Below are 16461 nucleotides of genomic sequence, written 5' to 3' on the forward strand. Positions count from 1 at the left end.
CGATTTCCGCGCCATTGAGGAGCTTGGAGTGTTCTCTGGAAATGACATCGGATGCTTGAGTGGGTATTAAACCCTTTGAAATACGCTGACAGTCTTGCTGGGCTGCTGAGTTGATGTTTTGGATGGACAGACAGACACACGCAAAGTCACACACACACACACACACACACACACACACACACACACACACACACACCCCAGGCTTACGGGGAGGGAATCAGAGAGGGCAATGTCTGACTGAGGTGCTGTAGACTGGCAGCCTGTCATGGCGCCCCATACGGATCTTGAGTTTTGAAAATGGCATGTTTTGGCTGGTGATCAATGAGACAGGAAACATGGTGACCGCCCGCCAGGAGCCTCGCCTGGTCCTGATTTCCGTGACCTGTGAGGGGGCCGCCGTGACCCTCCGTGCACCCTCCGTGGAGGACCGGCGGCTGCCCGTTGAGTCACCGTCCACAAGCGCAGTGTTCAAGCGCGGGTAAGGGAATGGCCGTTCTCAGCCCTGGCAGAGTGTGTGTGTGCACGCAGTTTCCGGAAAGTTCAAATTCCAGAGGGAATCCTGAGAGCGGTGATCAGTAAGGAACCGCTGACGGCGAGTGCACCGTATGGGGGGGCCTGTCCTCAGTATCATGACGATCAAAACAAGGAACGAGGAACAAGGGAGCGGTTTCAGAAGCGTATGTTGACGTGGGGTTGGCAGACATAAAAGTTCTGTGTTAGAAAACCCTGGGGCCCAAAGCATAGGGACTAGTAACCCCACCAAAGGCTAGAGAACCAGAACAAGGGGGAGTGACTGAGGCAGTGACCTGGGCCAGGTGAGATTAGATCTCTGTACAACCTCAGACTTGCCTGGCTTTGCCTGGGTAGACTGGGAACCTTCCCGGTCCCTGCGAGGTGTCACAATGACCCTGTGACCCGTGATGTCACATGGAAGAGGGATCCGCCCTGCAGGTGCCCAGGGGTCCGAGGCCCAGGGAGCGTGAGGAGTCAGCCAGGAGCCCTCTGCGCAAAAGCTCTTCCCCAGCGTCAGACAGGCTGCGGGGAAGCAGAGATTCCAGGAGAACAGGCGTCGCTGCTAAGGAATCATGTCTAGAGTTGATTTTTTTATCCTCTCTTGGGAAGATTAAAATTTGGTCTAATTATACTTTTGTCCCAGTTTCTGCCTTTTGAATTAGAATGCTCAATGTAATCCATAACCTACTGTAGAATGTATCACACCCAAAAGTGTAGTTAGCTGAAAAATGTTGGAAGATCCCCACGCATTCATAAAGGGCAATGCCAATATCATTTCTATGACATCCGGGAGTTGTAAACATAATAATACGCGTCTATAATAATTTGGTGTTATTTTATGATTACAAAACGAATATGCATTCATAGTTGAAAAATTGGAAAGCCGCCCCAGAAAAGAAAAAACTCACCTAAAATAACTATAGTTAATATTTTGACATATTTTCTTTCTGTTTCTATAACTAATACATTTAAAACCAAATTGAAACAAGGCCAAAAATCAGAATCTTGAAAACTGTTATATATTTAAGTTGATACATTGAATATTTTCTCATATTGTCAAAAAAAATCTTCAAAAATTCCATTGTCCATGTTGGCACAATGTCTTCTTGTGTGGGTGTCCTCTATACATTTTAACATGTCCCCACGTTTGAATTGTTTTAAATTTTTTCCAGGTGTGAAGAAGAATGTGATAAATATCTTGGTATATACCTTTGTTCATATCTCTTATTATTTCCTTCGGGGAAAAATTTTAGAAGTGGTTTTGTTAGAAACAAGGGTATGGATCCTATCAGCTTTTTGATATATGTTGCTGAATTGTTATTGCAGAATGGTTATACCAGCTAAACAGCCACGCACAATTTATTGGGTATATTTCTCCAATTACATTCTGACCATTATGTTCAAAAATATTTTGCCACTTGTATGGGGAAAAATGTATTGTTGGTTTATTTTGCATTTTTAATAAGCTCATTGCAGTTTGTATTTCGTGTTTGTTCACCTCCAGTGTCCTGCTTGTTGGCCACGGTTAGACGTTTAGCCATGCTTTCTTGTGGTGAAAATCTTTTTCATTTAATTTTTAATCCATTTGCAATGGTGTGAAACTGTGTGCTGGAGCCCATACAGGCTTTGGGCAGTACCCCAGAGACCAAACAAGGACAGGCTTGGAAATCGCAAACTGAGAGATACTGAACCTCTCAGGGCAAAGAGGTCACAAACCCGTCGGGCTCAGGTTTTGGTGACAGCCCAGGCCATTCTCTTGTGGGGTAGTTGTAACTTTAGCCCGCAGTTTCCTAAAGATTTCTGTGGACTTTGAGGGGGGCCTCAGTGTCACCTTCAAAAGGTCATGACCACAGCCAGTATGCCTTTTTCATGGTGGAGGTTGTTACCGTGTGTTCACACAGCCCATGCCAGCCACATTTGGGATGCACGGAATCAGGGCCTTTATTAGGGTTACTTGAGCAACATTATCTCTGCCGAAGGTGTTAGGAATATTTGGATTTGTTTTTGCTTTACTTATTTATTTATTTGACTTGAATTAGTAGGACACAGTGCTTGTGAGTTTTCTGAGTTGGTTAGGATTAATGTTAGAATGACTTTATTGCTTCTTAAGGTGACTACTTGGAAAGGTAATAGACATTTGGGTAGATGACTTTTGGTGTTTTTATTTTGTTCATTTTATTTATTCTTCCTCTTGACCCCGCAAAAAGTAAGGCAGATAGATGCTCCTGTGTGTATTGATAAAAGGGTCTTGTTATTCTGCATAGCATGTATATCAAACTTTTGACTTTTAGGAGGTCAATTTAGAACAGGTAGGAAGGGAGAAATAAAATATACTTTTTGCAGATAAAAAGATCTTTTATATAGAAAATCCTAAGGACTCCACTAAAATACTGTGAGAACTAATCAACAAATTCAGTGAAGTTGCAGGATAAAAAAGAAATCCTCATAGAGAAGTCAGTTGTGTTTGTAAACACTAACTACAAAATATCTGAAAAAGAAATACAGAAAACCATCCCATTCACAAGAGTATGTATCAAAAACAATAAAATAGCTAGAAATAAAATTAACCAGTGAGGTCAAAAAATCTGTGCCCTAAGACACTGCGGAAAGACATTGAGGAAGACACAAATAAATGAAAAGATATTCCATGTCCATGAATTGGAAGAACTAATATTGTTTAAATGCCCGTACTTCCCAAAGCCATCTTCAGATTCAGGGCCGTCCCTACAGGATTCCAATGGCATTTTTTCACAGAATTAAGAGAATACAATCCTAAAATCTTGGTAGAACCACAAAAGACCCATAAAGCTGGAGGCATCACACTTCCTGATTTCAAACTATACTACAAAGCGATAATCATCAAAACAGTACTGGCATTAAAATAGACAATAGATCCGTGGAACAGAATCAAGAGCCCAGAAAGAAACCCACGCCTATATGGTTCACTAACATTGGACAAGAAAACCAAGAATAATCCATGGGGAAAGGACAGTCTCTTCAATAAATGGTTTTGGGGAAACTGGATATTCACAGAGGTAGGAACAAGGTAAAATCATACCTCCTGATCATTTAGGAGTGACAGTGACGTCACAGTTTAGTGCGGCTTTTCTGAGTTGGGCAGGACATGGTAGGGTGCCCAGGTTTTCAAAGCCATGGCCATTCTTAGCTCCTGCCACCCCCGCAGGGTCCACGGCCTGGAGATCCAGGGCAGAGACGGTGGCGAGGCGGCGGCCCAGTGGCACAGGGGCTTCCTGAAGACCCAGCCCTGCCGCGTGCTGCATTTCGAGCCTCACATGCAGCCCAGGAAGCCTCACCAGATAAAGGACGTGTTCCAGCCCACGGACCAGGTCAGAGGTGCGTCCCTTGGCTTTGGCCTTTGCGGGGCAGGCTCCCGGGGAGCTGAGAGTCCTCCGTCCGTCTCCGGCCCCAGCCCATCAGACCGGGTGCGCGTCTGCCGAGCTCAGCTCTGATGTTTTGCAGCGCGTTCCTCAGGCAATAGCAACAGGCAAAATCACAGCCCACCTCTCGGCGGCAGCACCTGCATTTCCTGATTTGCGGGGAGAGTCTTGCGTCTTTGGCTGCGAGCGTCCCCCTGGCTGCTTACCTACGCCTGCTGGTCCTCTCAAAACTGTTCTGGGCAGTATCTCTTCCGCCCCATTCTGCCATTGCCCGGGGAGCCCAGCCTTTTTACAGCTGGAGGGCCCTGCGGGTCAGACCGCAGGGGGCCAAATGAGTGTGGGCGAAGCGCTGCGCAGGCCTAACGTGACCAGGCTGGGCCTTACAGGAGCAGGGCTGCATGGATTCATCGTGGCGGCTGGGCCAGTAGCCGGCGCTATGGAGTTCGGTCACTAGGGCCATTAAAAAAAGGAGGGTCAGCAGAAGTCCCTAACCCTGATTGGCAGGCTGCATGACAAATAAATACCCGTGGCCTCAGTGAATAACTTTTTATTCACGCATAATGCCACGCCACTAAAATATTTGCAAAACTAGGGGCTTGAAAAGGCGGGCCGACTCTCCCATGGGCCCTTGCCCACTGGCTGCTCTGGGATCCCAAGGCCACATCCTCTTCTCTGCGTCCTGTAATTGCTGTTCTCTGCACGGCTGGGTAAAGCTTCTGAATCACTGACTTTTCTATAAAATGGACTCGAGAAACACTTAGACTGGGGCGGGCTGCAGGGCGGGTTCCAAGGCCTAGACCTGTGTGATCTCTGAGAAATCCCCTGGGGGCCTGTGTAGCGACAGTTCCTCTGTCTCCTCTTCAGGTCGCGGACGCTGACGCCAGCCCCCTCTTGGTCCTCTCCGAGGCCTCGCTGGTGGGTCTCAGCTGCCGGCTGCAGCGCAAAGTCAGAGTGGCCAACGTCAGGCCCAACATCATAACTGCGCGGTGTGCTGTCTACGCAGAGGTAACACGCCGCCGTCCTTGCCCTTTTCCTTGATTGGTAAGACACGAGGGTCTTTGGGTTTGATTGGGTGATTTCTAAAGATGCGATCTTTGTTGGCCCTATCTGACGCAGCTCACTTTTTTGATTCACTGAGCCCCCACCAGTGTGGGGGGTACCAATGCAGATGAGGCAGAGATGTGGCCTCAGGGAGCAGCACAGGGCTGGAGCTTCTCCGGCGAATTGCCAGGCAGCAGACGAGTCTGGGAGCCTAATTTCCTCAGCACAGAGCTGTGCGTGAGGCGTGTGGCGGGGACCAGGGACGGGCGTGCTCCATCTGGCTGAAGAGAGCCTTCCTGTTTGTCAGAGCTTCTCTTGCGGGAGGTGATGTTCACACCTTGGCAGCTGGAGGTGTAGTTTTCATGTAAGAATCTGGGACACACGCACACGCACGCACACGCACGCATGCATTCGGCTTGTCACAATCCCAGTCTGTACTCAAGCTTCTGGCCTGTTCTTCAGAATGGTCTCTACCCTGAGGACCCCCTAACTACTATCCTTATTGCCTTCTCCATATTTCCATGTGGCTGCTAATCTCGACTTCAGGATGTCTCAGAGCGGGGGCTGGATCCCCCCAACCCGCCCGGCCCTGCGCCCAGTCTCGCCCATCCCAGTGTAGAGCAGCTCTGACTTCCGTAGACCGGCTCCCCTATGCTGGTTTAGGCCCCAAACTGGGAATACCTCTTTTGTTTTTCTTTCTGTCACTTCCTGCATTCAAATGACGGACAAATCTTGGTGGCTTTGTTCTCGCTCCCTTCTCTCCCTTTGGGGGCCACGTCACCGCCCTCGCTCATCGTTTATTCCCATAACTTCTCTTCGCTGGTCCCCCTGCTGCTACCCTGACCCCCGCCCCCCATCATACATCGTCCATTCCCAACACGTCGGCCAAAGTCACATCGTCATCGTTCTCCTCAAAACCCTCTCATGAGTTTCCATCTCTCTTCAAGTGAAAACTGTGACCTTAACGACGACCGTCAAGGTCCCCGTGTGGTCCCGCACCCCGGCTAGCTCCAGGGCTCCATGTCCCGTCACCGGCCCAGCCACTCTGGCCTCCTTTCCGCCCCAGGACCCTTGCACTTGCTGGCGCCTCTGCCGGGCGTACCTTCCCTCGCGTGTCTGCATGGCCCACCCCCTTACCTCTTCCGCTTCCCTGCTGGTCACCTCCAGTCCTGCCCCTTGCCCCGCTTAGAAGCCCCTGACCTTCTTAAAAATCCCCATCACCTCCTCCGAAAAGATGGCTTCTCCTCCGAAAAGATGGCTCTGCGATCGCCAGACCCCTGCAAAGCCTTTCCCACACCCAGCTTGTCCTGTTGAAACTTCCTTTTCCCTCCAGGTACTGTGTGCTGGTAGGAAGACGTGCACGGAGTCTTCGCTGGTGTTAAATACGGCTCTGGGCCCATTGAACACACGATAGTTTCTCCTTTTCTTCCCCTTTGCCAAACAGCCTTTCCTTATATGGTGGAATTTTTACCTAATTTATCTGTGAATCAATTCCTAACAGTTTTTATTTGCACATAAAAGGAGCCGTGGAAATATTTCTCAAATTAATTTCCTAACTGGAACGCTCGCTCCTTTCTGGATCTTTTATGTTTTTATGACGGCAGTGCCCCCTGGTGGGACCATGTACACATTACAGGCTGGGGCTGTTAACTGAGGTGACCAGCTTTCTGGACTGTTGAGAAATAGGCAGTTAAGAGGCCCATTTCACGACTTTCGAGAAAACTCTGCGATACGTGTATTAAAGATAATGCACAGTATTCGAATTAAAATGCTGCGTCTGGAACTTTGCCCCTCGGCTGTGATCAATAAAGCACCAGGCAGGTCCGTTTTAACTTTCGGGTTTTTATCTTGAAGCCCCAGGTGAGGAGCGCAATTAATTGGATGTTCTCATGTCGCAGTACCCTCCCTTCCAGTGATTGCCTGGAGTCCCCTCACGCTTCCTTTGTGCCTCTCAAAATCTCTGCCCTGGGAGATAGTTCAGATCCTTCTTCCGCCGCAAAACCTGCAGATTTGTCCTCTAAACCCCCAGAACAAATCTCGCCTGCGGACTTCAACCAGCACGCGCAGTGATACCTCCTCAGGCCTTTTCTCAGCTTGTCTGGAATGTTTAAAAAGAACATGTATCATGCACTTTTCACATATGTATGCAGTGTTTTCCCTGCTTGGTTTCAGGGGGTGCAGCCCGTTGCTTTGATTTGTCCTGAAGAGCAGGCAACCAGGGAGCCCGGGCAGCCGCAGGCAGCTGCTGCAGAGCTTCCTGGGCTGGCGTACCTGGGGGCTGCAGGTGGAGCTGCAGAGAGAACAAGGCCATGATTTGAACCCTTCTGGCCAGGGGAGGTACAAGACCCACATACGCAACAGCTTCAGGGTGTTAATCCACCTTAATCATGCACCAGGCAATCTGCCACAACCGCTCCACGGCCCCTCCTCTCTCTCACCCACTCCTCTGCCCCGTCCTTCCCCGCCCCCTTCAGGTCTAGCAGGGGCAACCAGGGAGGCTTCCTGAAGGAGGCAGCCTTCACCCACAGCTTGACGAGTCAGAGGAGGGGGAGCATTTCACTTCAAGTGAATAAATCGACACATCCAAGGCACAGAGAGTGTGCAGGAAGGTGTGTGGCTTCTCAGGTCTGCTGTCTTTGATGTGAGTCACCAGGCAGGACGAGGACTCTGGAGAGCGTGCGTGGACGTTGTGTTCTGTCCCCTAGGATTCGTGGAGCAAGCTTCTTATTGCGGATGTGGAACTGAAGAGGGTGAGGGCTTGTTCCAGGGAGGGGGCTTCCGCCACTGCCTGGGGGAAGGAGGGGAGGGACAAGGCCGCTCTGTCCCTTGGATCATGCTCCATGGTCTATGTGTGCAGGGGGACCTTAACCGCAGCGGACGCAGACACCGGTGTCATGAGCAGGAAGGAGCCGCTGGAGACCCTGAAGAGGTAGGAATGGGCAATTTAATGTCTAAGAAGAGGCAGAGAACCCCGCCACCCACAGGGTCTTGGAGCTGGCGGGGACCTAGTGACTGACAATCTGGAAACATCCCTGTGGGTTTTGGTCCCGAGAATGCTTGATTCCATGTATGATTTTAATTTTCACTGAGAATTCATGATTCGAACAAACCAGTTTCAAAAAGAAAACATTGTTTAGACATTTTGGCAAATTATAAGACTGATTGGTATCAGATGATACCGAAAATGTATTAGGTACGATAATGACATTGAGATGGTATCAGAAACGTCCCTATGTTGTGGAGAAGGGTGTTAAAATACGTAGGGAGGTGGCATGATGTCTGGGATGCGCTGTAGATAATTTTATCAAAAAAAAAAAGGACGCAGGAAAAAAAAGCATCGAAATTTTGAGAAATAGAATGTGGGTGATATTCTTGCTCTGCTTATGTTTCCTTTAAAATTTCCATTAAAAAAAAACTTAAAGTGAAAGACACAATTATAGAAGTTTAATGCATAGAAAGTTAGGATAACATCAATTTTTAAAAGCGACTACAAAATAGCACCTACGGTACTTACTTTTGTGTGTATTTGATTTTACTTTTTAAACGACATAAATGCACCTGAGTAGATACAAGGCTAGAAAGCTGTAAACCAAAATGTTAACGGAGGTAGTCTTTGGGTAACAGAATTTTGAGAAAAAGATATATACAAGGGCGGGGAAAAGTAGGTTTACAGTTGTAATGCAAATAAATAATACAATCGCTAATCAATCATAATACAAGAATAAACTCTGTTTCGTATACTCACAGCTGTGAACCTCCTTTTGCCATCCCTGTATGTTTGCGTGTGTCCTCTCTAAATTTTCTACCGCCCACCTGCACTGCTTAGGCTAGAACAAGTCCAAATCCACGCACTTCGGCGCCATCATCTGCCACATCTGGGACGAGATATTGGTGACGCTCTGAATGGGAACTAACCACGTTCACCTGCATTGGCTCCTTCCGGGGGGAACGTAGGGTCACAGGTGGGGTGTTGGGTCTCATTGCGGCTCCCTGAGACTCTTGGCCTTGACCCTGACTTGCGCCCCCAGGTGTCACTCATAGAGCGTGAGGGCGAAGGCGCGGAGGGGGCCAGAGTTGTCCCCGGAGTGTGAGTCCTGTGGCCTCCCTTCCTTCCAACCTCTCGCCGAGCTCGTAGCCTTTTCGGGGCCAACCATTTAGTTTCCTTTGGTCGGCGCCCACGCTCTCTGCCAATGACCCTGTTACCCCAGAAGCAACGGTAGCCCCTCCCTGTCGAGGACACCAGCTCTGCTACACGTGACTGACATGATGATCACTAGCGGGTCCCCCTCTCGCTCAGACGCTGGGTGTCCTTCTGCAGGAAATGAGCAGGACAGGGCAGAACCGGACGATTCTGGGTCCAACCAGCCGAGCAACTGGGGGAACTGGCCGGCGACCTCTTTATATGTCTGGTTCTCTCTGCCCCCCCACACGTGGCTTGGCGTCCGGTCGTTCTCCCTCTGGGTGTAGACCCGGTTGGCCCTGGCAGACGCAGCCACCAGAGAGCACGCCATGTGTTTGGGCTGCTCCTCTGCATCTTCAGCCCCAACCCCCCGCCCCACACCCTGCCCCGCATTGGGAGCCTGTGTTTATAGAGGGTAATTGATCCCAAACACAGGCCGGCTGGCTGTCACAGGGACCAGCCAGCTCTCCTGATCTTCTACAGACTCTGCAGCCCCCCAATCCCCCCTAATTGCCCCTAAGTCCCCAGGAGACAGAGCAGCCAGACTAGGTGTCTTTTCCTACCTCTCACTGAGATTTAAATTGCCACCGAGGTAGTAATTGATGTTCTCCCCCAGGACAGGTAGCCATAAATCTTACAGAGAAAGGCCCAGCCTCACGACATAAATCAAGGGAAGCAAAGCAAACGTGGTGTCCAGAACGCCCTCCTGGTGCAGGGCAGGGTGCTCCGAGCCACCCTGCCCTCCCTCGTCTGTGTCCTCGTGGCGCCCAAGGTCTGTGCTGCTTCCAAATGCAAGTTCTCAGCAGGGAGGCCTCCCTGCTGGCCCTTCACCCCCAGGCCAGGGCATAGGGGGCCTTTGTCTGTAAACAGCCAGGAAATTAGTCTTTTCTTCCTTAAGGGACGGTGGCTTCCACGCTTACAGAGTGGTGGGAGGTTATCATTCTTGCTTCCAAAATATCTTACTCCTAATAGAAAAGAGAAAGCCCGTTTGCTTCGTGGATGCATCAGCTTTGTTGGATAAACGAATACTGTGACAATAAGGACACTGGCACTGGCCCTGTCTGTCAGGTTGTGCTGTGCTGAGCTACAGGGGGGAAGATACAGTGACGGTGACACACCCCACCCCGATCTGGCGCATCACCTGCTCACTGTGTGACATTAAGTTCCTTGGCTTCTCCAAGTCTTTTTATTTGCAAACAGCTTCGCGTGCACAGGAATGCATCACCGCTTGCAACACACCCCATGACCACAAGAGGGCGCTGCTGCCCGCATTTATGGAGTCCCTGCACCAGGGGCCGCCTTCGCAGGAGCTGGAGGTGGGGCAAGAAGTGGATTGGGCAGAGCCAGATGGCCCCGAGGGAAGCTGGGGCAGGCTGGGCCACCGAGGGCCACATTCCACCCCCACAGTGCTTCCATTTCTATTCCATAGCCAGTGCAGGGGGCCCTCACCTGCGAACCAGGTAACCAGGGCTGTGCTTGTATAAACCAACCCCCTCGCCCCACCCACTGCCGTTAAAGGGCTCATTGGCTCCCCTACTCCAAAGTGACCTGGGGATGGGGAGTGAGTGTGATGGGAGTGGCTGACGAGCAGGGTGAGGCGAACCCCCTGAGTAGCAGCGACGCCTTTGTGTAGACGAGCAAATATTACCCACCTCCATCCTCCGCAGGCCCCCCGTGTGTACACAGGAGGCCTATCAATGGCCAGGCTCACATGGCTGACGGAAAGAGTCCTAGCTATGGAGTCAGCCAGCCCTGGGTTCTGGCCCCAGCCGGGCCCCTAGGCCCGGGGTCCAAAGCCAGGGCAGAACCTGCGGAGACCGGACCCCCACTGTTTTCTCATTAGCTGTTTCTGCTTTGGAGAAAGAAACTAGGACCAAGTTGTTGCAATAGTTTTGTTTTGTTTTGTTTTTAAGCGTGATAAAATGCAATGAATGCTTTTCGGAAAAAGTGTTGTAAATATCAAAGTGATGGGAAGTTGGAGTTAGTTTAAGTGAGACACTGAAAGAAAGCTTTCTCCCGGGGCAGGGGGGATCCTTCCGGGGTCATTCCCAGACGTCTGCTCACCCGCCCCGGGGCCTCTTGCGTTGTCTACCTGACAAAGAGGTCCATACCCCCGCGAATAGAGGATTTTATTCCCCGACACCTTCCTCTGCTCTGCAAACTGTTAATGGGTCCATGGCGACATTGGGCCCACACTGGGTGGGAGCAGCACAAGGGAGTGGACACAGTCTCTACTCTCCAGGGGCTCCCTGTCTTGTAGAGCCATGAGCCCTGACACCCCCTGACCAGTCATGTGTGTTCGGGGAGCAGGCGGAGAAAGCGGAGGGGGGTACTTACTCCTGGCTGGGGTATCCTGGGCTTCCTCCCACCCGGGGATGTGCTGTTTGATCTCGGCCTTGAGGAGAGGGTAGAATTAGAGTGCATGGGAGCTGGGCAGGGGCGTCCCTCCGAGCCTGTGAAATGCAAGGGGAGCAGGGCCCGGAGGAGTCCCGGGCAGTGCTGCCCAGGTGCACGTAAGGGGCAGGGGTGATAGGTGTGGAAAGGCTGTCTAGGGCCTGGTACAGGCCCTCGCACGCTAGGCTGCAGGCTTGGAGTGTATTCTCTAGGCACTGGGGAGCCACTGAAAGTTTCCGAGCCTAGGAGTGATCAGACCCGGGCAAGGGTTAGAAAGCAATAGTGTCGACAATGAATTGGAAGGGAGGGGGAGGGAGAAGGAGGCAGAGAGGCTGGGTAAGAAGCTAATACCACAGTCTGAGCATGCTCGAAGCAAGCTTGTGATTGTGGGAGGAAGGGGAGCAAGTCCGAAGCGTGGGGCGCCGGAAGAATCTCAGGCCTTGGCCACCGTGGCCCAGCTGTGGAAAGCCAGGGCACAGGTGTTCAGGGATGGGCTTGAAGTGACTAGTGGGATGGTGGTCCCGGCGACAGACACGAGGAGTCAGGAGAGGTGTCTGGGAAAAGGAAGGTGGTAACATGCGTGTAAACATAAACATTGCATGAAGAAAGAGGGTGGAGATAGGGTCGTTGGTTGCACTTCTGCAGTGTGGGCACACAGTGGCGCTGTTCTGTTAGACTTTGATGGGCATGGTGCCCTGTGGATCTGGGCAACACTGGCTGCGGGGTGGGTTCTCAGCTCAACCGGCAGGAGACGACGTGCAGGTTGAGTTCTTGCTCGTGTGTGGCTGTGACTCATCCTCCTCTCTCTCCTACTGTAGTTATCGCCTGTGTGACCGTTCTGAACAGAACTATATGGAAAGTCACCCCTCTTTGGACAATATTTTGTTCCAGAAAACCCAGGGACCATCAAAGTGGGAGACCCCGTGTACCCGCTGGGCCAGTCATAGGAATCACACAGAGGCCCTGGAATATCAGATGTTCTTAAAAGATGTCCTCAGAGATGCCAACGTTTGAAGGACAGCGTTTGGGAGCAGACACTTCTGTGTTCTCTTTAGATCTGTGATTTCCCAGACTTTCCTCTTGGACTTCCTTGTGTCCCTGAGTTTCCAGGGTCCTGGTGCTCCGAGCAAAGAAATACACTCTCAATAACGAAGCAGGACTTCAGGAAGTCACTTAAATGACACGACTCTGAAAACCCACGTTTGACTGCAAGTGTGGAATAACTTTTTCCCCTCCTTCTTCATTCGTCTACCCAAAACTCTAATCTCCATCACCTCCATTACCACTCCCTCGGGAAAGAGAAAAGAAGAGAAAGAGGAAGAGTGGGCGAGTGAGAGGAATGTTCTGGAATGTTCTGGAAGGTTTTATTGCTGCCTGTGTGGGGCATGCAATGGAAATTAAATGCCTCCCCAAATAAGGCTGGAATATCACTTTGCTCTTCCCCTCAAGCCCCGGGCTAGCTTTTGAAAGGGCATAAAAAACATGACCTTCAAGGGAACTCTTAAACACAGAGCTTCTTGGATCTGGCCTGGTGGTGCCTCAGACAGTACCCGGGACGAGCCGACGGACCCTTCCTAGCGCGCAGCCTCTGGGCGGGGGGACAGCGGAAATGTCAGGCTGGAAAACCCTCCCAGGAGAGCAAGGCAGCTGTCACACCCTGGTGGGAAGCCTGCGAGAAGCAAGAGCAACCAAAACATCCTTACGGTGACACAACAGTGTCAAACGTGTTCCACTCACGGTCCAGAACGTCCCCTGACATGTGAGAGTGAACAGCAGCACTACAGAGCGGGAGACCCCTGGTTGCACGTTGTCTACGAGGCTGTTTGGTGTTGCCCAGGAAAGAGATGGCGGTGCCCCTCTTCAGGTGAGCACAAGGGAACCTTCTTGAAAGGAGATGGTGCCCTCTAGTGGCGCTGAAGGGCAGTACAGCTCATGCTGTTGAATGAAAAAAATCCCTGTGGGTGGGTTTTAGTTCTCTATTCTAGAATTTTTTTTTTTTTTAAAGGAAGTCGGGTACTCGCCCCCGGGTGTTTTCTGCTTCTCTGCAGCATCAGAGGCGTCCCTGAAAGGGTGGCTGTGTTGTCATGGAGCTCTCCTGGACCCTTGCAGCCCACCCGTGCATGGCTGGGTGCTCGTCTTCAAGTTCAGCGTGAGAAACGCCCGAAGTCCACAGGTGTGAGGAAACGTAATTGTGGGATTCGAAATAAACCAGCAAAGGCCTTTCACAGGAGAAAAGGAAAACATAGGGCCGTTCATTTAAAAACCAATATCTAATTTTTCTGTTGATGGATTTAGGTAACTATATTCTGCCAAAGTATTTCCTTGCCATTTTGTCCTTTGATTGTATTACTTAGCTGACAAAATCATGAAAAAACATTTCAGAAATGTAAATAAAAGGAAGCTACTTTGACCAGTTTCAGGTCTCTGCTGGGCACTTTATGTTGAAACTGCAGATAGATTGAGGCACAAATAAGGGTTCGGCAGGATAGCATTACTCATGGGACCTTGGGAACGCATGGGAGAAAGCCCACAGGATTTAAGAAACTGTGAATATTGGCTTTCTGAGAGTCGCCAATAGTTAGAAACCCATGAGAAACTCAAGGTTGGAGGGGTGGCTGTTGGTAGATATTTGTAATCAGGCAAGTGGAATGCCTTAGACATGAATTTCTGACCCTTGTAAGCAGAAATGCACTTCCCCAGAGTGAGCCCCATATGCACAAGTGCCACAGTGCATGCAGACCTGTCGTCTTCCTCCGCTTTGCAGGGTAAACCTCAAACGGAGGGGGTACCTGGACACCCTTTTTGGGGGGAAAAGGAGAACTCCTATTCGAAGAGAGAGGTTCCAGTGGCCTCAGAACCTCCCAGTAGTTGCCAAGCTTCCTGTCAGTGAGATTTAACAGCCATTTACTCGTGTTTATTTTATATTTATGAGTCAGTTAATGCTAAAAGCAGGGCCGATGGCTCGTAGTTTGGGATACTGAACATGTGTACACCATTCCGCTTGAACTGTAGGATCAGGCATGTAAAGCACCCCTGGCTCCCAGAGAGGTCCTGCAGCTGCAGGTGGTGGACAGTCAAGGTCAAAGCCTCCAGCCTGGATGGGTGCTTCATTCCGGTGGCGACGTTAGGCCGCAGTCACAGCGGGCTTGCCAAGCCAGAGCTGGACATCATGCCCTGGGCCCGTGGCAGGGCTGTGGCGGGCCGTGGAGAGGCTCCCTGGAAAAAGACATTCGCAACCAGGAGATAAAAGCAGCATCTTCTACATGCAAAGGCAGAAAGAATCAGTGGGATGCAGGAAGCCAGGCAGTGGTCTGGCAATGAGAAATACCCCTCGTCCCCTAGCACCCCTAGGGATTTGGGGGGCAGGGTGAGGAGTTTTTGGTAAAAGCATGGGTGGAGGCCGGGTGAGCTTGGCTGGCCAAGGGTGACTTTGGGAAACCGTCTGTGTGGCGGCCACTGTCAGCGCCGGCATGCTAGAGTGCCAGGCGGGTCCCCCCGCCCCACCCGAGAGAGTTTGACAAGTGAGGACAATCCATGACGGCAAAGAGAACAGCTCCCAGGGCTGCCGTCTCCGAATACTGCACTTCCCTGTGGTCAACTGGTCCATGCAGTTGGGAAAGTTTGGCTGGAGGGTCCCTCTGCGAATTCTGTGCACCAGTCGCTTCAGAAAGTCCTGTGGTGGCCTCGCTCCTCTTCAAAGGCCAGCAAGCCCGCTGAAGGCTGTGGAGGCCTGTGGGGAAGAAGTCTGTTGATGGTCCACACCGCCCTCCCAGGGGGTTCTGTCTCCGACCCCTTTTGAGAAACACTGCTCTGGTCTCCAGGGAGCGCCAATCAGGGCAAGGAATCGTGGGTAGCAGAAGAGGTGCGTGCCGGGAAGAATGAGGAAGTTCAAAGGATCCCTGGCCACGTGGAGGAGGCCTCCCTTGGGCTGCTTCTTCCTGTCTTCTCCCCAGTGGGCAGATGGGACTGGGGCTTACCCGTTAAAGATGTGGAGAGGGTGTCTTAGACCCACTCTCCTACTATGGGTCTTAGGGAGAAGCGTTCTCTTTCTTTGGACTTGTTTTCCAAACCTGCATCCATAGGTGGATTAGGGCGAGAAGGGGCGCAGACTCTCTGTCCTGGCCTTACCACGTAACACACATGCTCCAGGATGTTCCGTGCGCCAGCAGGGGCACCATCGCTCTCTCTGCTCCCTGACCTTCTGTGGCAGCTCCTCCCAAGTAGAGTTGCCCCCCAACACATGAAGCAGAATTACCCCGGGGCCCCTGCTGCCCCCAACCATATGTACGCATGTACTTTATCCTCTGATCTCCTGTCAGGAAGAAGAGACTTTGTCTGCTTCTACCATGGCCTTAGAAATGGACAAGTGAGGATGGTATCATCTTAAGTTACCCCCTTTCAAGCAAGCGGAAGACTCTGGCTCTGCACCACAAGTGGTTTTGGAATGGGGATTGTAAAAGTGTATTTTTTTTTTAATCTGAGAGATCTCAGTGTCAGCTCTGACTGTCTTCAGAGGAGGAGGCCCAGGCCACGACGTTGACTGGGATTCTGCTGTCCCTCAAACGCAGCTGGTGGGGGCCTGGTGGGGTCACCTGGTCCCATGCTCCTCTCCCAGCTCAGAAGGAGGAGCTGCCTTACTCATATTTTTGTCTTCGTGGACAGGCTGTAGGTGGTATTAAGTAACAAAAGGAGCTGAGAAATGGCTTCCGATCCAGCTTCTCCCAACGCCAATGGGTAGGTCAAGTTCACTCATGTTTGGCTCTTGACCAACCTAATCCAATCCCCGTTGGTGGTTCTCAGTCATGCTCCCTTCCCTTCACAGAACATTCTGGACTGCTCTTTCTCCTACCTCCCTCATTAGCCCATAGCCCATGATCTTTTCCCCCCCTTAATTCCCTTTCTACCCTCCACCAATCCCTGACCTGTATGTTCAAG

The 16461-nt window shown here is 51.1% G+C and overlaps 1 protein-coding gene across 1 annotated transcript in view; it reads left to right on the forward strand.

Annotated features, from left to right (window-relative positions):
* LOC129073088 (mitochondrial amidoxime-reducing component 1-like) overlaps positions 1-14550 on the forward strand; it is a 19888-nt gene extending 5338 nt beyond the window's left edge. Inside the window, 8 exon segments of the mRNA XM_054576770.1 lie at positions 290-478; positions 3698-3860; positions 4776-4916; positions 7658-7719; positions 7804-7881; positions 12345-12373; positions 12376-13390; positions 13532-14550. Of these exon segments, the coding sequence (XP_054432745.1) occupies positions 290-478; positions 3698-3860; positions 4776-4916; positions 7658-7719; positions 7804-7881; positions 12345-12373; positions 12376-12473 (760 nt within the window). The 3' untranslated portion in view covers positions 12474-13390; positions 13532-14550.
* The last annotated feature ends 1911 nt before the right edge of the window (positions 14551-16461 follow it).

This window comes from Pteronotus mesoamericanus, unplaced genomic scaffold (genome assembly GCF_021234165.1).
Source record: "Pteronotus mesoamericanus isolate MK-2021 breed Mesoamerican mustached bat unplaced genomic scaffold, CSHL_Meso_final contig_347, whole genome shotgun sequence".
In the NCBI taxonomy this organism is placed as follows: domain Eukaryota; kingdom Metazoa; phylum Chordata; class Mammalia; order Chiroptera; family Mormoopidae; genus Pteronotus; species Pteronotus mesoamericanus.